The sequence below is a fragment of the Myotis brandtii genome, unplaced genomic scaffold (assembly GCF_000412655.1).
Source record: "Myotis brandtii unplaced genomic scaffold, ASM41265v1 scaffold1612, whole genome shotgun sequence".
Classification (NCBI taxonomy): domain Eukaryota; kingdom Metazoa; phylum Chordata; class Mammalia; order Chiroptera; family Vespertilionidae; genus Myotis; species Myotis brandtii.
This window is the reverse complement of record NW_005355890.1, coordinates 1624620-1648167: the sequence shown is the minus strand read 5'-3', so window position 1 is coordinate 1648167 and position 23548 is coordinate 1624620. Positions and strand designations below refer to the sequence as shown.

The 23548-nt window shown below is 55.8% G+C and overlaps 2 protein-coding genes and 1 pseudogene across 5 annotated transcripts in view; 2 read left to right on the top strand and 1 right to left on the bottom strand.

The window, feature by feature from the left end:
• Positions 1–17415, top strand: part of FER1L5 (fer-1-like family member 5) — a 62738-nt gene extending 45323 nt beyond the window's left edge. Inside the window, exons 22-53 of the mRNA XM_014536424.1 lie at positions 616–793; positions 866–1021; positions 1934–2065; positions 2882–3045; positions 3330–3444; positions 4198–4300; positions 4863–5026; positions 5140–5292; positions 5521–5659; positions 5785–5862; positions 6677–6858; positions 7033–7224; positions 7546–7632; positions 8515–8661; positions 8738–8900; positions 9004–9026; positions 9651–9701; positions 9807–9908; positions 10214–10333; positions 10821–10982; positions 11216–11307; positions 11719–11889; positions 12052–12200; positions 12416–12555; positions 13678–13766; positions 13995–14090; positions 14286–14427; positions 14623–14722; positions 14798–14991; positions 15150–15259; positions 15515–15662; positions 15772–17415. Coding sequence (XP_014391910.1) covers positions 616–793; positions 866–1021; positions 1934–2065; positions 2882–3045; positions 3330–3444; positions 4198–4300; positions 4863–5026; positions 5140–5292; positions 5521–5659; positions 5785–5862; positions 6677–6858; positions 7033–7224; positions 7546–7632; positions 8515–8661; positions 8738–8900; positions 9004–9026; positions 9651–9701; positions 9807–9908; positions 10214–10333; positions 10821–10982; positions 11216–11307; positions 11719–11889; positions 12052–12200; positions 12416–12555; positions 13678–13766; positions 13995–14090; positions 14286–14427; positions 14623–14722; positions 14798–14991; positions 15150–15259; positions 15515–15662; positions 15772–15999 — 4270 coding nt within the window. The 3' untranslated portion in view covers positions 16000–17415. The remainder of the gene's footprint in view (positions 1–615; positions 794–865; positions 1022–1933; positions 2066–2881; positions 3046–3329; positions 3445–4197; positions 4301–4862; positions 5027–5139; positions 5293–5520; positions 5660–5784; positions 5863–6676; positions 6859–7032; positions 7225–7545; positions 7633–8514; positions 8662–8737; positions 8901–9003; positions 9027–9650; positions 9702–9806; positions 9909–10213; positions 10334–10820; positions 10983–11215; positions 11308–11718; positions 11890–12051; positions 12201–12415; positions 12556–13677; positions 13767–13994; positions 14091–14285; positions 14428–14622; positions 14723–14797; positions 14992–15149; positions 15260–15514; positions 15663–15771) is intronic.
• The window catches only part of LMAN2L (lectin, mannose-binding 2-like), a 24525-nt gene continuing 18346 nt past the window's right edge, over positions 17370–23548 (bottom strand). For 3 of the 4 annotated variants that reach the window (XM_005862226.2, XM_005862229.2, XM_014536426.1), the window contains 4 exons: positions 23009–23170; positions 22802–22916; positions 18808–18927; positions 17370–18481 (listed from right to left, as the gene is read on the bottom strand). In XM_005862226.2, coding sequence (XP_005862288.2) covers positions 18339–18481; positions 18808–18927; positions 22802–22916; positions 23009–23170 — 540 coding nt within the window. In that variant the 3' untranslated portion in view covers positions 17370–18338. The remainder of the gene's footprint in view (positions 18482–18807; positions 18928–22801; positions 22917–23008; positions 23171–23548) is intronic. The other variant, XM_014536425.1, reaches the window with a different exon arrangement.
• Positions 19255–22794, top strand: LOC106725407 (annotated as a pseudogene).

Genomic DNA, 23548 nt, shown 5'->3' with positions numbered 1-23548 from the left:
CCCTTCCCCACCCTGACCCCACCTCCGCAGATCTCTCCCTGGCTTGAGACCCAAACAACAGAGCAGCTTCTCCTCTCCCATCAGGCCTTGCAGAAAATGGCCCTCACCTTCCCCACCTCCCCCGCCCCTGCCCTGAGCATTGTCCCTGCTGTCCCCACTCCACACCTCGTGCTCCCACCAAACCAAGCCTCTCAGTGTTTCCAGACAAGCCCTGCCCGGCCCGGCCCCACACCCTCCCCCTGCTGCTCCTCTCCACATGCCTTCTTCAGGGCTCTGACTGTCCCAGAAGATTCCTTGTAAGGCCCCTGCCTGCCCCGCACCCCACTTGGATCCCCACTGCTACACCTCAGGGTTTGGTTGCCTCACACCCCTCTCCAAGAGGTGTGAGCATAGGCCTGGCTCATGCAGGGACTGGGAGGGCGGGTGGGGGTGGGGGGTGAGAAACTGGGGACCGGGCCTGCACTGAGCAGGCTTCTCAGGAGGGGTGGGAAGCGCTCCCTGCGTCAGGCCAGCTGGGGCTGGGCAGGATCTCGAGTCCAGGAAGGGCACGTTGGCCTCAAACAGGGCCAGAGGCCACGCATGGCCCAGCCTTCTCCTTCCTGGTCCTGGCCACAGGCGCCCTCTGCCCTGCATGACCCATCAGCCGAAAGCCACGGAACTGGACGGGAAGAGGTGGCAGCTCCGTAACCTCCTCCTCAAGGAACTGGCCCAAAAGGCCAAGGAAGTCCAGCCTAGGGACATGGTGGCCACCGTGGAGGGCTGGCTATACCGCCTCAACGCCGTGCTCCCCGAGGTGGGCGCTGGGCCCCTGGCCGGGAGCAGGTCGCGGAGCCGGTGCACGGGCCTGACTCTCCTGCCGCGGCAGCCCCAGGTGAGCATCCCGGACGTGGTGATCTGGCTGATGGCCAAGGAGCAGAGAGTGGCCTACGCACAGGTGCCCGCCCACAGCGTCCTGTTCTCCCCGACGGGGGCTCTGCACTGCGGCAAGTTCTGTGGGAAGACACAGACGCTGCTCCTGCAGGTGCGCAAGTGGGAGTCCTTGGGCAGCTCCAGTCCTGGTGGGGGGAGGCCAGGAGCACCCCAGGGAGACTCCCTGAGCTCTGGGGGTCCCATGAGCCTCCCCTCCGGCCTGCCCCTGCCTGCTCCCAGGCCCTTGATCAGGTGAATGGGGTGGAAGTTTCCAGAGGAAGGAAAGCCCATCAGCATGAGGCCGATGTCCAGTCCATGACCCAACAATGTCCCCTGATTGCCTCCTCCGTCATCTTCACACCACACTTAGCTCCTCCTCGTTCTCTCTCCCCTGGACCACAGTTGGGCGCAGCCCAAAATATGCAATGACTATAAGGTTTGGGCACCAGCCCATCGTATCAGATATAAGCCATAAATAAGGCTACCACCACTCTGACCACAGCCCCTGCTTCCAGCCCGCCCCCAGCCCCGGGGGCAGGTGGGGACACGTAACTGGCTTCCCACTGCGTCCTAGAGAAGGTCCAACCTCCCTGGCCTGACCCCAGTCACCCCTCCTCCTCCGTCCTCTCAGGCCCCATCCTCTCAACAGTCAGGCCACACTGGGCTCCCCCACACCTGCCTGCCCTCTGCCCTCCTGCCATCTCGAGGCCCCTCTTGTGCCCTCTGAGTCCTTCTCATCCTGCAAGAAGCACTGACACTTGATCCCTGGCTGTACCACTCGCTGGATCGCTAGGACCACTGTCAATGTCACCAGCATCCCTGCTTCTTCCTGGCAGCACTACCCCTCTCCCCTCAGCCCCAACTAGCGTGGGGTCATATGTACAACCATCGGCTAGCTCAGCTCAGTGTGGGGACCCTGCTCCCGGGGCTCAGGGTGAAGGAGCAGGTGTGTGCCCCTCCCTCACCTGCACCCCTGCCCCCGGGGGGCCCACACCCCTGTGGGCTTGACCTGCCGCTGACTCAGCACCCAGAGGGCGAAGGGCGGAAGGACTCGCTCCCTGCCCATCTCCGGGTCTGCATGTGGCTGGGCAACGTCACAGACAGCTGGGACCTGCAGCTGCTCCGAGAGGGCCAGGTGGTCGTGTACGCGGAGACGGTGAGCGGCCGGGGTGGGGGGCGAGGGGGACAGAAGCGGGGGAACTGCAATGGCCCGGCACTGAGAAAACGTTTCCAGAGAATCGGATTCTGAAGGGGGTCTGATGGAGAAAGGCAGCAGAGCGACCGCAGACACTGCCCACTTGGGGTCCCTGGTTCACAAGCCACAGGCATGTGGTCACTGAGTGGTCCCCTGGGGCCGGTCACTCTCTCCCTAGTGGAGATTTATGGGGAGATTCTCCCTGTTAGTTCAGAGCATGTGAGTGAGTGAGGCCCCGGCTTGCAGGGGCCTGTCCATCACCAGCCGGGCAGCCTGGGGCCCCGCACCCCCCAGCTGGGTCCTTCAGGCCAGGCTGGTGGTCCCAGGGAGAGGGAGGCCTGGCACTGTCAGAGGGACAAGAAACGGGGCGCCTTCCCACAGGGCAATGAACCCGGGGGGTGGGTGAGCAGGGCTTAGGCTAAGCTGTGAAAGCAGAAGGGAGGTGGGTTTAGAGTTTCAGGCTTTGTAATTTACTGAATTAAACACATTTCATGGTCCCTAAGTTGTGTGTGGCAGGTGGGCATATAATATGCGTAACCAGCTCCCTTGTAGGCTTGGAGATGCTGAGATGGGGATCCCGCACACCCAGCAGGGGAACCTGCAAGAAAGGCCCCGAGGTTGCAAAGAGGAGGCAAATAGTGGAGCAGGAGGGCCCCTGGGGTCAGCAGTGACAGGGCAGACAGGCCCCATTGCAGGCACCTCCAGGGTCTCTGCGGTCCCACTGTGTGCTGGGGAGGCAGCAGATACTGACAGCCTTCCCTCCACTCCCATCCCCAGTATGAGAACCAGGCCAAGTACAAAGACCAGTGGGGGCAGCAGGGGCTGTACCAGTGCCCCAACTTCTCTGACGTCCTGGGGCACAAGGCTCTCCCCAAGGAGGACTTCAAGGAGCCCTCGGGATGGCACTGGGAGGGGAAGTGGACGGTGGAGCCTCAGAGGAGGTAAGTCTTGGGTGCAGGGCCTGGAGCCAACACTTCTTTCTTCTGGGAGGCCGGTCAGCAGCAGCCTAGACAGGCAGGCACACAGCCACTGGAGCCCGGCCCTAGGGTTGGGGTGCCCAGGCAGAAGCCCTGCCCACCACATTGCCCTGCAAGCCGGCCCACTGCCCAGCCTTGCCAAGCAGGTGGGGTTCACAAGGAGGGAGCACTCGGCCAGCAGAGGAGGACCCCAGGGGTCTGGGAGTTTGGGGAGATGTGTTGGGAACTCGAGGTGTCGCTGCCCCCAGACTCCTCCTGGACACAGACATCAACAAGAGCCAGGTGCTGGAGGAGGTGTACGAGAACCAGCAGCGGGACCTCGCGGGGGCCTGGGTGCCGGCAGCCACCCCCAACACCGACGTGGTGAGCAGGGCGAAACCACCTCGGGGCGCGGGGGCAGCGCGACCAGATGGCCACCTTGGGAGCTGGGTTGTCCAAGTGGGAAGAGCGCTAGACCAGGGGTGGCTATCTGAGCCCGTCCCCCTCTGTGTGGACCCTGGGCCAGCACTGATGATGGCTCCAATGAGACGGCCTCCTCAGGGGGAGGAGAGGCGGGGGCTGGGGCTGGTCTCAGCAGAACTTGCTGTCCAGCAGAACCCGCTGTGACGATGGGAACGGTCTATATCTGTGCTGTCCACGTGTGGCTATTGAGGACTTGCAACATGGCGTTGTGAGGGGGACGAACTGCACTGAGTTTTGTTTCACTTCATTGATTTCAATGTAAGCGGCCCCGGGAGGCCGGCGACTGCTGCACAGGACAGGGCGGTCTACCCCTCACCCAGGGCTCCCCTGGGCAGGCGGCCGCTGGGCTGGGGCCGGCGGCAGCATCCAGGTGGCAGCCACGCTCAAGTTTGCTTTCAGTCATTTCCATGGTTATTTCCTATTTATGGGGAGTGATGCTGATTCTCCACTGAGAGTGGACATGTAAAGTTTCCTTTTAAAAATACGTTTATTTATAGTTTGAAAAGGCGAGTCGGTAAAGGCATATTCAGTGACTGTGAGTGGCATTAGACATAGCAAGTGCCGTCTGCTCCCGGTAGAGCAAATGTGCGGGCAGGTGAGTGAAGGCGGCCCCTGGCTCAGACACCCCTCAGCCCGCCGCCCCTCCACCCGCAGAACGGACAGCCTGTGGAGGCGCGGGAGAATGTGAAGTGCCCCCAAGGCTGGCACGTGAAGAAGAACTGGACTGTGGAGCTGAACCACGCGGTGGACAACGAGGGTCAGTCCTCTGCTCACAGGCCGCGGGCAGGAGGGCCTGGAGCTGCCAGGGTCCGACACTGCCCACAGCCTGAAAACAGCCAAGCTCCCGGGTGGGATGGGCCTGAATTCCTGGGGGTCCCCCAGCCTCCGGAGAGCAGGGCTTGACCCTCCCCACAGACCTGGGCCCAGTTCTGAGACAGGGCAGGTGGGACGCACCTCTCAGTGCCTGAGCAGGGATCTGGCTCTGGAGCCGGGGTTCCCCCCGGGGGCTGCAGGGAGGTGCCCTCAGCAGGAAGTCTGAAGACTTGGGCTCAAGACCCAAACCCTGCCACTCTTGAGCGGTGGGACCTTGTATGGGTCACATGACATCTGAGCCTCACCTTCCTCATCTGTGAGATGGGCAGCTGGGCCCAGGCCACCGAGGTGACACAGTGTGACCACACCTTCCAGGGCCAGGGAGACCTGGACACCAGGGCAGTGCTGCCCCTGTAGCCTGCCTTCTTGGGGCCCATCTCTCAGGCTCCTCCCAGCCTCCCAGCCTGTGGGACCTGGGCACCCATGCCACGGCCCTGCTCCTGCAGGCTGGGAGTACGGCGTGGGGATCCAGCCCTCCGGCCTACCTCCGGTCTGGAACTCAGTGGAAAAGACCTACTACTCCTGCCGCCGGCGGCGCTGGGCACGTGTGCGCTGCCGGAACCATGGGAAGCTGAACCTGGAGCAGGAGACGCTGTCCTTCCTGCAGCTGGTGAGGGGCCACCTGGGCAGGAACATGGCAGGACCGCTGGCAGGGTCCACCCCGGGCCATGCAGGAGGCTGTCCCGGCTGTCCTCCCTGCAGGACCACCCCGGCCCGACCCAGGAGGAGGAGGGCTGGGAATACGGCACCATGGGCTCCAAGTTCCACCTGAACCCTCAGCCCCAGAGCCGGTTCCGCCGCCGCTGCTGGCACCGCAGGCTGGCCCCCAACAAGGACAAGGGCATCGCACCCATATTCCTCCTGGAGGGATCCTTGGTAAAGCTCAGAGGGCCGGGCGCCTCCTCCCAGCCCCTACCCCCTGGAGCCCGGGCCCAGGGAGGCGTGGCAGCAGCAGATGCCCTAGGCTGGGGCACTGACAGCTCAAGGGTGGGGAGTCTGCGTCCTGGAGCCACATTGTCAGGCTTTGGAGGGTGGAGCCCAGAAGGGCAAAAGGGGGACCTGGGCATGGGCACCCAGGAGCCTCAGGGAGACTGTGGTGGGCAGGGGAAGGATCTGAAAAGGCAGGAAGAGAACAGGCCGCCGTCACGGGGTCTCAGCAGAACGCTCAGGGGCTCCTGGAAGCCTGCCCCGGAGGACACCCCGCCGCCGCCCCACCTGCCTTTCATCTACTGCATCTTCAACAGTGAGCACTTCTCTGAGAGCCGTGCCTGGGTGGTCTCTGAGGCCCCGTATCTGAGGGCAGGGAGAGGGGAGGGCTGGGGTGGAGTCCCGGGGGCAGGTGACAGAGTCCACTCCTCTCTTACCCAGAGCCCCACTACTACCAGCTTTTCTGCTACATCTACCAGGCCCGGAACCTGATGGGCAACCAGATCCAGACATTCCAGGGTAGGTGGCCGCACCTCTTCTCCCCCAGCTCCCCAGGGGCCCAGGATAAAAAATATGGCAAAGGAAGAGGGTGACCAATATGCAGACCACCCCCCAACTCCCAGCAGCTCATGGCCCTGGTTTGGGGAAAAGAGACAAAAACAAGAAATACAAGGCAAGGCTGTTGTTGAGGTGTGTCCCCAGTGCTGTGGAACTAAGAGGGGAGTTGGGGAGGCATCACCTCGGGGGACCACTTAGCTGGCCTTGAACAGGGAGGAGTTCATGAAAGCAAAAGAGAAGTGACCATTTGGAAAATTCACGTGTCCCTGGAGCTGGACAGATGAGGGGTAGGGAGGAGGGGTGGTGATTTTTGGAAGGTTCCAGGTGGGTCAGTGCTCCGCCCTGTCCTGCTGGTGGCTGTGTAGGGAGCCAGGCTGGAGGAGGGCTGAGCCGGGCAGTGTCCACTGGGCACCGGCACCTGTGTTGAGAGGCTATTTGATCCTCCCCGATGCCAAGGCCGCTCGCCAGTGCTGTGAAAAGGCAGCCACGTGTAGCCTGGTCCTCAGAGCTCCTCCGGAGGAGCCACTGGCCCTCCTCCTCTGTGCCACCCAGCCTCAAACATAGCAGTGTGAAACAGATGTGGGTGGGACCAGTGACCCTTGGCCTCTGCCTATCTGTCCCTTTGCTCTGTGGCTTACACTGAGGTGGCTTCAGCACAGCGGGCAGTGGCGGGGCTGCTGACAGGTGGGGCCCTGACAGGTGGTCCAGTGGCGGCCGTAGAGGAGAGCTTCACTCAGCTCAACAGTGAGACTCGCCCCTCTCCCCCACCCTCCAGAGCCCTTCATCCGGTTGGTCTTCTTGAACCATAGCCAGTGCACCCAAACCCTGAGGAGCTCTGCAGCCCCCACGTGGGCCCAGACGCTCATCTTCCAGCACCTCCTCCTATACGAGAGCCCTCACGACACCAGGGAGAGCCCGCCACTTGTGGTGCTGGAACTGTGGCAGCGGGACTCGCGGGTACGGCGGACTGGGCCAGGCAGAGGGGAACGTGCTCCAATGGGCCTGGCTCGCAGGGCATCGTGTACACATACCTGTTAGCCCTTTCCCTAGACTCATGGGGATCCCAGGGGAGGAGCCAGGAGCCAGAATCCGCTAGCTTGGCACCTTGTTCTGCAAATTTTTTCCCTCTAGGGCAAGGAGAGCTTCCGGGGACGGAGCATGTGGCCCCCAGTGGTCTGGCTGGATGTCCAACATCGGGTCTTGCCCCCCATGAGGTGGCATCCCTTTGCAAAAGAGTTGGGGGAGGAAGAGGGCGAGATCTTGGCTTCCTGTGAGCTGATCCTTGAGACTGAGGTACTGGGAGAGAGGGCCCTGCTGGGAGGTGTAGTACTCAGTGCCCCACCTTGCCTCATGCCCCTGTGACATGTTCCCACAGCCAGTGGTCCCTGACTCCACCTACCCCCCGCCCAACCCCCTCAGAAAGGCCTGGGGCCTGGAACCAGAACTCGGGGCCTGGGGAACCCAGCCAGCCTGCCCCCCTAACCTAGCTCTCCAGCCACCATCTGCCCATGGGCTCGGGGGCCACCTCAGTTGAGCTCTCTCAGGGACCTGCTTGAGTTGTGGATGGAGAACAGTAGGAACAGCCCAGTGGGGCCTCGTGCTCCCTGCTCTCTCACCTCATCCCTTCAGAATCTCAGAAGGAAGCTGCCAATCTTAAGTGTTCCCTGGAAGAACGGGGTCTTCACACTCCCCAAGAGCATGCAGCCCACGCTAAGGAAAATGGCGGTGGAGGTGATGATGGTTGGGGTGAGGAGGTTGGGGGGTGGGCAGGGAACGTGGAGCTCTGCTGACCCGCCTGGGGTGGTCCTGACCCCCTGATCCAAAGCTGAGATGGAGGGAGATGAGAGAATGAAGAGCAGCTCTGAGAGGACATGTTTAATTATTTTATTGCACACTTGCTGCAGGGAGTAGACAGGGGACTCCTACCCGTGGTGGCATCTGAGCCGCGTGCTGCCCCGTGGCAGGGCTGCTCTCAGAGAAGGAAATGGGGCTTTGAGAGACAGTGACATGGGCCCAGTGGAGACCAGAATTGGGCCAGGCCCTGACTCCAAGGCCAGACGAGTCTCCTTTCTTTGAGAGTAGCATGGAAATCCCCACGTGGGAACCTATGCAACCGCCACAAACCTGGCAACGAGCAAAAGATGGTCAGGCCCGCGGGCACTGGATTCTCCCCCCAGGTGAGGCCCAGGCTGGTCCTGAGGAGGGCCTGACCAGAAGGGACATGGGCATCTCCTGGGTGCTCAGTGTCTGCCAGTTGAGGGCAATCACAGGGTGTGGGCCACTGAATGGCACGGCGCTCTATGGAAGACAAGTCAGCAATGAGTAGCTGACATTAGGAAACCTGAGAAATCTGGGTACCCCCTGCTTGTGGGGGCCTCAGGAGCTTCCTCCTCAGAGAACTGATGGGAGGCCAGACAGGGAAGGACAATGCCTAAGGGCAGTGGAGGGCAGTGAAGGACAGTCACTGTGGCCAGAGGGCCCCTCCCTCAGGAGGGAGGAGTATCCAGGCTGAGGACAAGCACTGACCCCCTGGCCCTGCGTGCTCCCTGATGCACCATCACTGCCAGCACAGACCCCACCCCAGAGGTGCTGTCGCCCCTCCCTCTCTGGCAGGTCCTGGTCTGGGGGCTCCGGAACATGAAGCAGGTGAGTTCCCCCCAGCTGCTGGTGGAGTGCTGGGAAGAGGCCCGGCAGACAGAGCCCATCAGGGACTTCCAGACCAACCCCAACTTTGCCCAGTCGGTCCTCTTCCTCACACTGGTAAGAAGGCCCCGGGCAAGGGCTGGGCAGCCCACTCCTCAAGCGAGGTCTCACGGGGCCTCTCTCTGGGTTACAGTACATGCCCACGGAGGAGGCCTACGCGCTGCCCCTCGTATTGAAGGTGGTGGACAATAAGGACTTCGGCCAGCAGACCCTGGTGGGTCAGGCCAACATTGACTCCCTGCAGCCCTACTTCTGTGACCCCTGGGCCTCGGACTACATGCCCCCACGGCTTCCAAGTACGTCCTTACTCCTAGCCCTTCCCAGGCCTCACCAATAAGCAGGCACAGGGAGGGACAGGGACCTCCCGCCTCCTGAGATGCACGATTGCTTTCTCCACAGAGTTGTCAGTGAACAAGCACCAGGTAAGTGATGGGCTTGAGGCCCTACCTTCTCCCACACCATTTCCAGGACCCAGCCCTTGTCCCTGAGGGGCTCTGCTACCTGCGCCCCTGGGGAGGCTAACAGTACACGACAATTCTAAAATAGTGAGTCTCACCTGGACTGCATATTTGAATTGCCTGTGAGTTTTAAAAAATTCTGAGCCAGGCCACTGACCAACTCCATCAGAATTGCTGGGGGCAGGGCACAGGGTCAGCATTTTTGTCAAGATTCCCACCCCCACTCCCACCCCCGTGATTACAATGCTCTCGGGGTTCAGAACCACTGCACTAGAGCAGAGCTTGTCACCTGCACACACAGGAATCCTTGGGACCTCTGGTGCAAAAGCAGACTCTGAGGCAGTAGATCTGGGGTGGGCCTTGAGGTCCTGCTGTTCTGAGCCCTTCAGGTTCAATCTGAAGCTGTGGGCAATGAGAATAGGAACTGGGCGCACCCTCCTCCTTGCCCCAGTCCCACGTCTGACGACCTCAGAATGAAAGACCTGTGTGCGGTCAGCCCTGACCTCCACCCACTCCTCTCAGGAGGCAGGTGGTGGGTGGGCTGTGGGGTGCCCGGCTCTGCCCGACTCACCCCCTCTCCTTTCCCAGCTCCTAGATGACCTCGTTGAAAAGTTCTGCTTCAAGTCCAGCAAAGCCGAGGTGATGTGGGCTCAGCCCAGGGGAACCAGGAGCAATCCCAGGTAGCTTGGGAGGCAGGGGAGTGCGAGCCTGGGCAGAGGAAGGCCAGCTGCCCCTCTTCCTCAGGATGAAGACGAGTATGAGGTGGACTGGTGGAGCAAGCTGTTCTGGGCCACAGGGGACGGCAAGTCCCTGAAGTACAAGGACAAAGACTACCACACCCTGGAGGTCTGGAAGCCCAGGAGGGAGACTGCCGAGGTGGAATAAAACCTGCTGGGCAGCCAGCAGACCTAGCCCTGATTCCTCTGGGAACCACGGTGTGGGGGGGTTTCCTCATTGCCACCCCACTCCAGGCCACACCGCTACCAGCCTCACCCGTTCAGGGACCAAGGCTGCCCTGGGACCGCTGAGTGGGCAGACACTTGGGGACAAGACCTGGCAGCTGGTGGTCCCTCAACCCCCGATCCCAGGAACCCTCTGGTCAAGCCCGGGCCTGCTCCCCAGCAGCCTGGGTCCCACGCACCCTCCTGCAGGTGTATGACTGTGAGCTGGAGGCTGTGCCAGCCTTCCAAGGCCTGCAGGACTTCTGCCAGACCTTCAAACTCTACCAGGAACAGCCCAAGTCAGACAGCCCTGTGGTCGGAGAGTTCAAGGTGGGTGTCTAGCCCGGCTTAGCTGCCCCTTCTCCTCATGCCCATCTGTCCACAGAAGACTCTAATAAAAGCCCTGGCTCTATATGCTCTTTGTAGGATGGGGCAGGGAGGGCTTGAAAAACCATTTCGGAAGTGGGGAAGCAGACTGACCTATGCAGGGTTCAGAAGGGTAAGGTCTGTCTCATCCCAGCTCTGGCCTATGCACTTTCCCAAGGCCCAGGAGCTTTAGAGAAGTTCAGACCTGAAGGGATGGGGCTGAGATGGGAGTTCACATCAGCAGAGACTGGCGAGCACAATTCCTTTGCCCAGTGCCTCCTAAACACAAGTGGTCCCTGTACAGCATCTCTGCTGTGCCTGCCTCTCCCTGACCACATGACCTTTGTCCCTACTACCCTTACATGCTCACACTTCTAAGCTCAGCCAGGGCACCTCTTAGAGGGTTCTATAGAGCCGGCTGCCAACATTAATCTCCCCAAAACACACACAGGGCCTTTTCCGTGTCTACCCCTTTCCTGAGAACCCAGGAGCCCCTCAGCCCCCCCGCCAGTTCTTGGTTTGGCCTCATAAAGAGGACTTCCCTCAGCAATGCCTGGTGCGGGTGTACGTGGTACGAGCAATCAACCTGCAGCCCCAAGACTACAATGGCCTGGTAATGAGCAGCCCAAACCTGCAGTGCCCATCTTCCAGGGCCCCACCCAGCCCTGACACCTTCCACACCTGCCTAAAGCCCATGTCCTAGAGCTCCCTCAGGCTGCTGCCACCCAGATTGCCCCCTCCCCACAAGCTCTGTCTGGTGCAAGGGGCTCATTTCTGCCCCGCTCCTGCCCTCCCTGGCCTGACTCTCCATTTCCTGTCCTTCCCTCACTTGTGCCTAACCCCCAGTGTGACCCTTATGTGATCCTGAAACTGGGAAAGACAAAACTTGGCAACCGAGACATGTACCAGCCTAACACCCTGAATCCCATCTTTGGCACGTGAGCTGCCCCAACTTGCCCAACCCCACTCCTCCACTCCCACCCATGCAGCGCCAGGAGACAGCCCAGAAGTAAAGAACTTGCATTCCCTTCTAGCCACCCAATTCCTATCATGGAGCCTTACACACTAAAGGTGCTCACCAGGTGGGAGATGAACGGGTGGGTGGCCCAGTTCTATCCTCACATGCCGTTTGGGACGGGAGCCAGGTCCCACCCACAGGCCTATCAACACTTGTTTCCTGCCATACATGGTGATGGTTATTAGCAGACAACAGCCATCCGGGCTCTGTTCTCCACGGTCACAGGACCAAACCAGGGGCTGGAGCATGGCCCGAGGGGCAGAGATGCTAGAGGGGAAGCATGTAGGTAACATGGTCTCGGTCTCTGTGGTCTCCAACGCCATCCCACCAGGATGTTTGAACTGAGCTGCACCATCCCCCTGGAGAAGGACCTAGAGATTGAGCTGTATGACTTTGACCTGTTTTCACCTGATGATAAGATTGGCACCACAGTCATCGACCTCGAAAACCGACTCCTGTCTGGCTTTGGAGCTCGCTGTGGGCTCTCCCAATCATACTGCCCGTAAGAGCGGGCCTGACCAAAGGCCAGCATAGAGAAGGTGGAGGAGGGAGCCCATAGCTGGGAACCAGGGCCTGAACCTGTCTCTCCCTGCCCCCACTACTGTCATCCTGCAGCCGAAAGCTGTCCAGGCCCCACACCTTTTCCTCCCACACATCCCCACAGGTCAGGACCCTTTAGGTGGCGGGATCAGGTGCCCCCAAGCTTCCTCCTGGAACACCACGCCAAGCGCAAAGGATTGCTTCCACCTCTGTTCAACCCTGATGGTGACTCTGTTTTTTACAATGGGAAAAAATTCAAGCTGCAGCGCTTTGGTGAGCAGTGCACGTGGCCAGAAAGCACAGGCCCAGGCCTCAGAAACCAGGGAGGCTCCAGGATGGAAGAGCTGCCAGAGGGCACATCTTTCTCCTTCCTCCTGCAGAGGGCAACTATGGCTACCATTCAGGCTGGGCATGAGGAAGGTGGGGGCCTACCTGGGAGAAGGGAAGACTACTGACATCAGGATCCCCTCCTGTCCCTTTCAATCTAGAGCCCCAGCCCCCTACTGCTCGTTACTTGGGCCCCAAAAAGGAGCGCCTTGCACTGTACCTCCTGCACGCCCAGGGGCTGGTACCCGAGCACCTAGAGACCCGCATGCTGTACAGCAGTAGCCAGCCAGGCATTGACCAGGTATGAGGCTGGAGGGTCTGGAGTGGGAGACAGGGGCACACCCATCTAGGACACAGCCCAGGAGGGAAAGGAGGAACTGGGCTTTCAAAGATGCGCTTGGGCAGAAGACATGCACGCCTGCATGTTAGTAAGCAAGAAGTTCCAGTGATGCCACTTAGAACGGAGAGGGTTAGAGCTGGAAAAGTCATGTACAGGACACTGAGGCTGTGCGTCCACTGTAGGACGTGCTGAGGCGCCCTGGCAGCCAAGGCCAACCCTGCCTCAGTCTCTCCTGAGGGAGGGCAGGGCAGCAGTACCAGGTTTGATGTGCAAACATCACACATCTGGTTTGGCTACTAGTTGCAGGAACCCAGAGCAGAAGGAATAAAAATCTCAAGGGCCTTATTACCATCCACCCTCTAGCCACCAGAATGGCTCCCTTCACTCTACATTTCTCAAGCTGATACCACATTCTAGACAAAGTTCTCTACTTAGCATTTTTTAAAAAGCATTCTCACTAAACCTGTTTTCAAAACAAAAGAAAAATTAGGTCAACTTCAAAAAAATAAAAATGAGGTCAGACAGTTTGAAAGAATATGTTTCTCTTTCTTCCAGTATTGGCAGTTCCACCTCTTCCTTTTCCCCACCAGTGTCATCCCTCTTAGACCTCTGTGCTTTGTGATAGCTTCATACCCTCGGGCTGTGGTTGCACATCCTAAAACAATCTGGAAATCTGGCCTGGCAATCTAGATTACTCTGACTCAGGGCCACTAAACTGGCTAATAAATAAAAGCCGAACACCATTCTGGAGCTTTCTAGAAGCTTCTAGCATCACCTGCTAAATGGCATTAACCCTCCAGACTCGTTACAAGAGACGTCCCAACCCCATGACCATCAGCCTTAAAGTCATCATACCTACCAACCTGACTGCATCTTCTCCAGGCCAAAAAAAAAGGAAAAGGGGGAAGCTGGTGGGCAGTTGCCTGACTTCCTGTCTAAAGTCTTTCCATCTCAGATACTGTACCCCACCTCTCAGTGCTGGGAACATGGCCTCCACAGACCTAAGAACCTGGAACAGGGCTCCCCAGACCAGCACAGAAGACAGGCTAGGAACCCCTGCCAGCTAACCCATCTCTGCTCCAGGGAAAGATACAAATGTGGGTGGACATCTTCCCCAAGAAACTGGGGCCTCCTGGCCCCCCAGTCAACATCAGGCCCAGGCAGCCTACAAGGTGAGTGTGGGCGCACTTCCCTATCTCCGCACTTCCTGGGGGCAGGCACCAGGGTTCCCAGTACTGAGCAGCTGGCATCTTCCCTCTGCTGGGAATCCTGGGGACTCCCTTCCCGCCAGTGCAGCATGAGTGTGGGCATGGAGGGTGGCCACCCAGGCCAGTCCCCCTCACCGAGGCTGCTGCTGGGCAGTGAGTCCTTGGCAAAGCCTCAGGGTGCCATGGCCGCAGGTATGAGCTGCGCTGCATTATCTGGAAAACTGCTCACGTGGACCTGAAGAGTGTCAATTTGAGTAACGAGAAGATGAGCGACATCTACGTCAAAGGGTGAGGCAGAGGTGCAGGGCTCCAGCACAGCTCCCCAAGTCCTGTTCTAGCTTTCCCGTGGGTCCTCCTCGTCCTGGGGTGACATCTCCCCACTTTCACTGCACCTGGCGTCCACTGGGCGGCCCTTCCCAAAAGGCTCCAGCTCAGGACTGGGGACAGTGCACATGAGCCCAGGTGAGAGGACTCTGACCCCAGGTGGCTATTCGGGCTAGAGAAGGACATGCAGAAGACAGACATCCACTACCAATCCCTGACTGGCGAGGGCATCTTCAACTGGCGGTTCATCTTCACCTTGGACTACCTGGTGGCTGAGCAAATGTGCGTCCTGAGTGAGAAGGTAATGAACGTGGAGGTGGGCTTCTCTTCCTGCCCCTCCCTTCAGAGACTTGCAGTTGCACCAGAACACTTGGAATGAGGCCTCGGCAGAAGCCCTCTTCCTGGACAGTCCATCACGCTAGGTGTGGGCTCCTCTGAGGGCCAAGGGGACTCTCCTAGGAGAGTGGCGGTGACACACTCCTTTGCCATCCTTCAGAACTACATATGGAGCCTAGACCCCATGGTGATGAAGTTTCCGGCCCGGCTCATCATCCAGATCTGGGACAATGACATCTTCACCACTGATGACTTCCTAGGTGAGCTACTGGCCTAGGGCCTATTACCTCAGGACAGGGAGCTCCTTTGTGCCGACTGCATCTCTCTTGGCTCAGGGGTCCTAGAGCTGGATCTGTCTGACATGCCCTTCCCGGCCCAGCACCCAAGCCTGTGCTCCATCAGGATGATGGATGCTGACCCCAAGTGGCCCCACCTCCTCCAGCACAAGCGCTTCTCCCTCTTTAAGAAGAGGACTGCAACCGGCTGGTGGCCTTGCCAGGTCCTCGAGGACGGCAAGTGGCGCTTGTCGGTAGGAACTGGGGAAGGTGTCTACTGCACAGGACTGCTGTGTCCCATCACTGGCTCTAAATCCCTGGGGGCCGTACCTAAATCCCTCTCCCTTTGTGGGTCCTGGGAAGAGGTTCCTGCGACCATAACTCAGCCTCCCACCCCTTGCGGTGTTTCTAGGGTAAAGTGAAGATGACACTGGAGATTCTGTCCGAGGAGGAAGCCTTAATCAGGGCAGCAGGACGTGGCCAGTCAGAGCCCAACCAATACCCTACACTCCACCCTCCCCCGTAAGGCTCCTTATTCAGAAAGCCGAGCTGCTGAGCCTGGCCGTATACCCAGGGTGGTGGCCAGTAGCCACAAGTGGAGGGGTAGTGACTTCCCACACCTCAGCTCAATGCTGTCACAGTCGGGAGAGAACAGCCAAGGGGAGAGGGGGAGATGGGGCAGAAGTTGCTTTTTAAAAAAGAAAGGTCTTTGCTTTGGAAAACTTGATCTGAAGGTCCCCTTTGTCCTCCATTCTCGGACTCAACGCTCATGGACAGGCGCACCAACACCTTGCTCTCATGGTTTCAGTCACCTATTAGAAACTTCTGCTATGTTTTCTGGAAACGCTACCGCTTTAAAATCATAATCATGTCAATCATATTGATTATCGGGCTTATGCTGTTCAGCTTCATGTACTCAGCTCCGGTGAGTGATGCCCCTGGGGACAGGGACAGAAGCACTGGTTGCTCTTGGGCTGCCTCTGGAGAGAGCCTCTGGTTGCTACCTTCAGCTGACTGTTGCCTATTCCCTCTAGGGCTATTTGGCCATGAGCTGGGTCAAACCTGAGCTTCGGCTGACTGCACCTAAGAATATGTTCACCAATATCATCAATTCACTGAACACCAAAAAGGCCAGCTCTTCCAACCTCACTACCCCACGTCCTACCCTAGAGTCTACAACAGGCCATCAGCTGAAACTCCTGCAGGAACACATGAATCACCTGCGACATATTTTTCCAGAACTCCCAGCCCCACAAGGCTAATTTGGCCAGGTTTGCCTGGCTTTTCTTTGCCCACTGTCAGCCCTAACCTAGAGCTTCTTGCTAATTTCTTATTTCTATCTTCTAGGACAGCAAGGGGCTAGGGATATTCTGGCCATTCTGCTGAGAAACCACTTCCATCAAGAAAGGCAAAGCTGTAATTTTCCACTGAAATAAACAAGCTTTGTAACAAAGCCACTTTGTAATTTGGGGGCCAAGGGGGGGGGGTGTTGAAGACCATATGAAAGGCCAGCCTTTCGGACAAGACTCCCAGGGACAGGAAGCAGTGTCGCCTTTGGCACTACCTCCATCTTCTGTCTCTTCCACATGAAGAGGCTCTGAAGTCAGAGGGAAACAGAGGGAAAGGGTGGCAGTGAGGAGAGAATGGCCCCGTGGGGTGAGCTACTGGAGCCACACCACGAACCCTCCTCCAGGACACACCTGCGATGCAGTGGCCAGAACAATATCCAGCCCCATTTACGGGGGCAAACATTTGTTTCCAGGACAAAATACAAGAGCTAGGATAGAACACCCCATGTCTAGTCAGAAGGTGGCCCTGCACCTGAGCTGAAATCACACAAAACCCACAAATCTGCATTCACACTCACGTGCTTCCCCTCAGGAGCCCACCTAGGTCCTCCACCACAGGGGCCTATCCAATCTCCCCTTGACCTCAAAGAAGACAAAAGAACCATTTACTTTTTCAGTTCTACCTGGTCCTAAGGCCAAGCTCTCGATCAGTTGGTCCCCTGGCAATTTGGAGCTGCTCTACTGTGGTGGGGAAGGTGTTAGGCAGATCCCACCTTAATCCCACCTGCAGGGGAGTGTTACTGCCTGTGATGCCTAATTAAGCACCTGGAAGGCTATAAGCCAGCCCGAGAGGACAGAGACCGTACCCAGCCAAGGAGACCCTCCTTTCCTTCTGGGTTGAGCTGAGGATTTCACAATGGAGGGAAGGCAGAGCAAGGACTGACGGGCTCAGCAAAAAGGCCTGGAGCCTTCCTAAACCCACGCCCAGAAGGAAGAACACGAGTCAGAAGCTCGGGTTGGGTTTCCATCAGCCATTTTACGAATCTCCCTTAGGCTACAGAAGTACAGGCTAGGAGAGCTCAGCTCTGGGCCCTCTATCAACCAATCTCATCACAGGCAGATGGGTGAGTATCGCGGTGTGTGACCCCTTGTCCAATAGGCAGTGAATAAGGGCTAATCCCTGGAGGATGACACTCAGGCTCTATTGCTCAATGACAATGAACTCTTCCAGGCACAGATGACAAGGGCCTATTGACCCAGATTTGCAACACGAGAACAGCAACTTACTTATCCATTAAGAAAAAGAAGCCCGATTTCCTCCTGGGGAGTATCCAGGCCGAGACTATAAGAAAAAAGTTTTCTTACATTTTGAACACTCAAAGTAGGATTCCAAAGACCATGACAGACACAAAACATGCAGCTAAGCAGGCTCCAGTTGGTCCAGAAACATCTTCATGTGGTCGGGTCACTCAGCAAATGTTGCTTCTGGTGTCAAAACCTGGAGCAGGTCAGTGTCACAGTTCAGCCCACTCATCCACGGGATCTTCCAAGCTTCTCTTGACTTGCACACCAACTTCCAGCCAAACAAGACTGAGGGCTGAATGGAAGGGCCTCATTGGGAAGATCACAAACACGCCAACAGATCCAGGATCCACACAGACAAGCAAAGGCTAGAGCAGCGGGCCAAAGCAGAAAGCCTTCCCTGTGGACACCTAATGAGGGTCAGTGCAACATGTTTGTTCTGCAGCCCTGGCTCCGACAGACAGGCATGGAAGGTCTTCTCGATCTCAGGCTGCATGTGAAGAGGACAGTAAAAGGAGGGAGAAGTTTCCACCCAGATTTCCAAGGAGAGCTGCTCAGGTGGACAGAGGCTTAGACAAAAGTAAAAACCAATGAATGGATGGAGGGAAGGTATGAGGAGTTTTCCATTCTTTGCAGATTTAAGTGAGAAGCACGGGGGTCCTGAGTCCAACACCAAGGCATCCTGGGTTATGAAGTTCTTTTCTGTGATCTTGGCATCATACCAGGAGATCCTATCTCCACCCTCTGAGCTCCCAGTGGACGGACTGCAGGGAAAGGCACTTCACAGCAGCATTGCCCTGGGGTGGGTGGGCTTCCTGAACCAGAGTCAGAGGTCCTCACAGATGACCATGGGAATACAGTGTCCCTGAACTCAAAGCTCCAGTGACAGAACACAGTCCCTGACCGGCTGCTGAAGAATGGAGAAGACCACTGGGCTGTGTGGTCAGGCCAGCGCCTGTCCCTCCCACACCTCATGGGGACAGCCACAGCGGAGGTGGCGGCAGGAGGGCTCAGTAGAAACGCTTCCGGCTCTGTTCCTGCCACTTGTTGTACAGTATGATCCCAATGACAATGGCAAACACGGAAAACACCAGAGAGAAGAAGACAATGAGGAAGAGAGCCAGGCCACTTAGGGGCGGCAGCGGGGCTGTCACTGAGGAAGCAAGAGAGAAGCAAGTCAGCCCCTGGGAGCCTACCCATTAGGAAAGACCACCAACAAGCTAAAGCCCCCAGGTTCCAGTGCCCATTCTGGGAGACAGAACTCAGACTCTCCCTTTCCAGATGCTTTAATCCAAAAACGAAGCCGCCGCCTCCTGCTCATCTGTAACCTGAAGACAAGTGACAAGAGGTGCCAGTGCTCCATATCCCTCCGGGAAAGGACAAAGGAGACAGCCCTGCGAGCTGTGGGTGAGGTCCCCTGGCCCGCCCCAGCACTGCAACCTCCCACTGTGGGCCGTTTCCCAGGGTCCCCATGCTCACGCTCAGGCAGCTTCATGTTGTCCACCGAGGGCAAGAACACGTCTCGATGCAGCTTCTCCTCTTCTGGGGTTCTCTCCACCGTCAGCTCAAATAACTTCAGGGAAATGATGTCATGGTTGTCTAAAGGAAAAAGTACTGCTCAAGCCCCCTCAAAAAGAGGTATCTTGGAGTATCTTGGCTCAAGCTTTCGATTCCACAGCTAACTAGCAGTGACCTTAAAAAAATAATTGCAACCTGTTTTCTCATCTAAAAACAAGGATAAGAAACAGGAATATTCTACATCATTCTACAATATTATAGATAGATAGATAGATTTCAGAGAAAGATATAAACATCAATGATGAGAATCATTGATTAGCTCCTCCTGTACACCCCACACTGGGGATCGAGCCCACAACCCAGACATATGCCCTGACCGGGAATTGAACCCTGACCTCCTGGTTCATAGGTCAATGCTCAACCATTGAGCCATGCTGGGCAAGCTCTCTCTTTTTAAAGCATCATTATAAACTCATCAATTCAAACACATTTGACGTGTTTCAATACACTGAGGATGTACATCTTACTGATGCTCAACTCCACCCATTTTGTTCCAGTGGGAGCCTATGCAAGTTGGTTTCTGAGTCTTTTTTCATGAACCCAGTAGTTTTTTAAGATTTTTTTTTATTTTATTAACTTTTTTTTCTTTTAGAGAGAGAGGAAAGGAGAGGCAGGGAGAGAAAAGGATGTGAAAGCATACCCCCTACGGAGGATCGAGCCTACAACCCAGGCATGTGCCTTCACTGGGAATCAAACCAGCAACCTTATAGTGTACAGGATGACATTCAACCAATTGAGCCACACTGGCCAGGGCCCAGTAATTCTTGGTATCTTCCTTGCTTTTCTGGAAAGTTCCCACTTATACACTTCTTGCCATAGATCTGCCATTTCTCCAAGAAGCTCCTGTTCCTCTCAGTGGAGACTGGTATTGAGAGACCACAAATCTGAATGCCAGGGAGGTTATGGCTACTTGGTTGGATTTTTTGCCATTTCTATTACTAGGATGGCATCTATACCTGCTTAGACTTAGAATGTTAGCAGACTCTTAGCAAACCCTGAAAAACTGGATTTGCCTTCAATGAGGTGTTTTTGCTGTCAGGACTGAGTGGGAGCCATGGACAGAATAAAAAGGAGGGCACTGCTCCTCATAATGTGGGGCACCAATGACTGAAACGGCTGGAGTGTACCCCACTTTCTGAGCCATTTAAATACCCACTGCCTAACAGTAAGAAGGTATCAACAAGAAAGACCTTAAGAGAAAGACAATTTCGGCAGTAGTCCCTCTCCCCTTTGGGGGCCAGGGAGGGGACCGGGTTGTGTCCGCCATGTTGGTGAAGGCAAAGGAAGGCGACTGGCACTGCGGGACTGACGGCTCTGCGGGCTCAAGTCGGCCATATTCATAAAGAGGGAAGGTGGATCCCTACCCCCGACACACACACATCCGCACCCCTGCTGCCCAACCCACCCCACGACTCTGCTCGGCTGGCCCCGTGTGGCTGTCAGCGCCTCAGGACGGGCTCACGAGGGCGCCAAATGAGGGGGGAAGGGACATGCCGACCAATTGCATCGCTGGCCCCGTGTGGCCGTCGGCGCCTCAGGACCGAGGGCGCCAAATGAGGGGGGAAGGGACATGCCGACCAATTGCGCCGCGGCGGGCTGTGCCACTACCTACAACAAGTACATTAACATCAGCTTCCACAGGTTTCCTTTGGATCCTAAAAGAAGAAAAGAATGGGTTCGCCTGGTTAGGCGCAAAAATTTTGTGCCAGGAAAACACACTTTTCTTTGTTCAAAGCACTTTGAAGCCTCCTGTTTTGACCTAACAGGACAAACTCGACGACTTAAAATGGATGCTGTTCCAACCATTTTTGATTTCTGTACCCATATAAAGTCTATGAAACTCAAGTCACGGAATCTTCTGAAGAAAAGTAACAGTTGTACTCCAACCGGACCTTCTAATTTAAAATCAAACATTAATAGTCAACAAGTGCTACTTGAACACAGTTATGCCTTTAGGAATCCTATGGAGGCAAAAAAGAGGATAATTAAACTGAAAAAAGAAATAGCAAGTTTAAGAAGGAAAATGAAAACTTGCCTACAAAAAGAACGCAGAGCAACTCGAAGATGGATCAAAGCCACTTGCTTGGTGAAGAATCTAGAAGCAAATAACATATTACCTAAAGGCACATCTGAACACATTTTACCAACTGCCTTAAGCAGTCTTCCTTTGGAGGATTTCAAGATTCTTGAACAAGACCAACAAGATAAAACATTACCAATTCTCTAAATATAAACCAGATCAAGAGTGCTTTTATTTAAGATTAGCCTGCACACAAAAAGAAAAAAAAAGATTAGCTTGCATCGATCTTGATGCCCATCATTTATTCTATTCAAAGGTAAAGATATTTAAGGAAATAATGCCAAAATTGGGTATTTAATAAAGTTTTACTTAAAAAAAAAAGAGAAAGACAATTTCTATTTAGGGACATTCTATGGGTAGAGAACACAGACTCACTAACCTAGGCATTACCACCAAAAACCTAGAGCAAAGGACTCCTTAGGACAAACAAAAAATGACTGTATTCTCTTTGGTCATTTCTAACAGTTGGGAACAATTTCCCATTGAAAAGTGCACCAGGAAGTTAACTGACAGGTCCTAGAAACATGTAAGCTTAAAGGAAAATGCAAAGAGGACATTTCAACTTGAAACACATAATAAGATTACCTAGCAAAGATCTAAAGCTTGTGCCTCCTGTGCCTGGGCCCAGGGGAGCTCTGCCCACGCCTCAGCCTTCTGCACAGTACTCAGCCCCTGGTTGCCAGGGCAGAGCAGGTGAGGGCGGAGCTGAAAAGGGGCACTGGGACTTCTCGAAGTGATGGAAACGCTCTGTGTCTTGACGATGGAGGTCATAACACAGGTGTAAATATTTGTCAAAACTCTTCCAACTATGTACTTCTGTTGTATGGAAAGCACATCTCAATAAAGTTGATTTTTTTTTTTTAAGCCATGATTTTAAAAATCAGATTTCATTTTAAAAATCCAGATTCCCAGCTTCTCTTGAAAAACTGACAGCATGGCCTTACCGAGCCCGCATTTGCTCTTGGCCACAACGCTGGAACCAAGCAGCTGTTGCTCATTTCAGATGGGTGTTTGCCTTTCCCTTTTGCCAGAAGAAAATTCTATTCCTATTGGCTTTATTCATAATAAATTATGTCCAAAAATTCCAAAAGTTTGGTTCTTTACCTCTTCTCAAATGACGTTATGATTGGGACTGGAGCCAAGGGGAGAACAAATGGGGACAAGGAGAAAGAAAGTCGAGGGGACAGGAAAGAAAAGCAGCAGGTACTGTCAGCAGCACAGACCTTCAGGGCACATGGTCAAAAGAGCTGACGAGAGGACAAAGAGCGAGGACTGAGAATAGAGTGTCACGCAGGCAGAGAGAGTGCTAATGCACAGTTGAGACATGGGTCCAGGGCAGTGTGTTCAGAATGGAATGGCTGGAAACGGGAGCATCTCTACACATGAAACCCAGAAGTCTGAGCATAAAGCAGGGCCTGGGAGCCAGTCAAGGGGGACAGCAGAGTCACGAAGAAGCCTTGTTCAGAGAAGGAGAACTAAACACGTTAGGAGTGGGAGGGAGGAAGCAGACTAGAAAGGTGGCAGCAGAGTCAGAAAAGTGCAGAGCTCAAAACACAGGCTGGAGAGCTGGCTCCTTGAAGACGCAAACACTACTTTCCCGTAGCTCCAACTATCTCCCAGGACCGCTGTCTGAGGCCAGCCTAAGCCTGGGGTCTTAAGGAATCTGGGTATGAGAATGCAGGAAGATAAGCACTCCCAGGGCACCTGCTTCCCAAAGTCCTGCTTGTCTGGCTCTCCCCTCTGAGAAGCTTCACCAAGGCCTGGCCACTGAGACACGGCCTCAGTCAGGGCAAATGAGAAGTGCAGTGGTAGTACCTGAGAGATCCCCGGTGATGGAGGAGGTGCCAAAGTAGTAGCCCCGGGGCAGGCGGACCCCGGGCACCTCAATGCAGTCCCTCCACTCATGCTTGCCGTCGATGTCCATCATTACCTAGAATAAAAAGAAGAGAGAAATCAGGGCCAGGCCCCAGGAGCAGGAGCCAGACAGCCCATACTGCCAACTGGTCCAGAACAGGGACTCACCGTCAAATGCCTCTTGACATAGCGAATCACAAGGAAGGTGTCATAATGGAGATTGCGGACAATGGCCGTACAGCCCCCCAGCTCTGTTGGCCGCCCGTCCCGCTCATGATCATAGCTGAGGGAGCCATTGTTCACCATGGCTGAGATGTAGGGGAACACCCGCTAGGAAGGCAGGGAAGGAAAAGCAGAGGACAATGAGGAAGTGCAAAGAGCAAAGAGCAACAAGAACTATGCACATACAAGCTGAGCACCTTACAGAGACCAGACAATAGCCCAGCCTCATCATTAACAACCCGCTAGAACCCACACTCAAGTAATATGGCCCAGGAAGCGACTAACTCTGTCCTTGTCTTCAAGGATCCTCCTTGCTACATGTCTGGGTGGGTCTGACATGGTCCCTCTAAGGCTCTAATCTCCTCCCCGAGAACACCATTTGCACTGTTCCTCTGCTCCACACTAGTGGCTTTTTGTGTTTATGTACCTATCTACCCAACTGCCATGTAAACTCCTTTAAGAAAAAATAACTTGTTATGCTTTTTT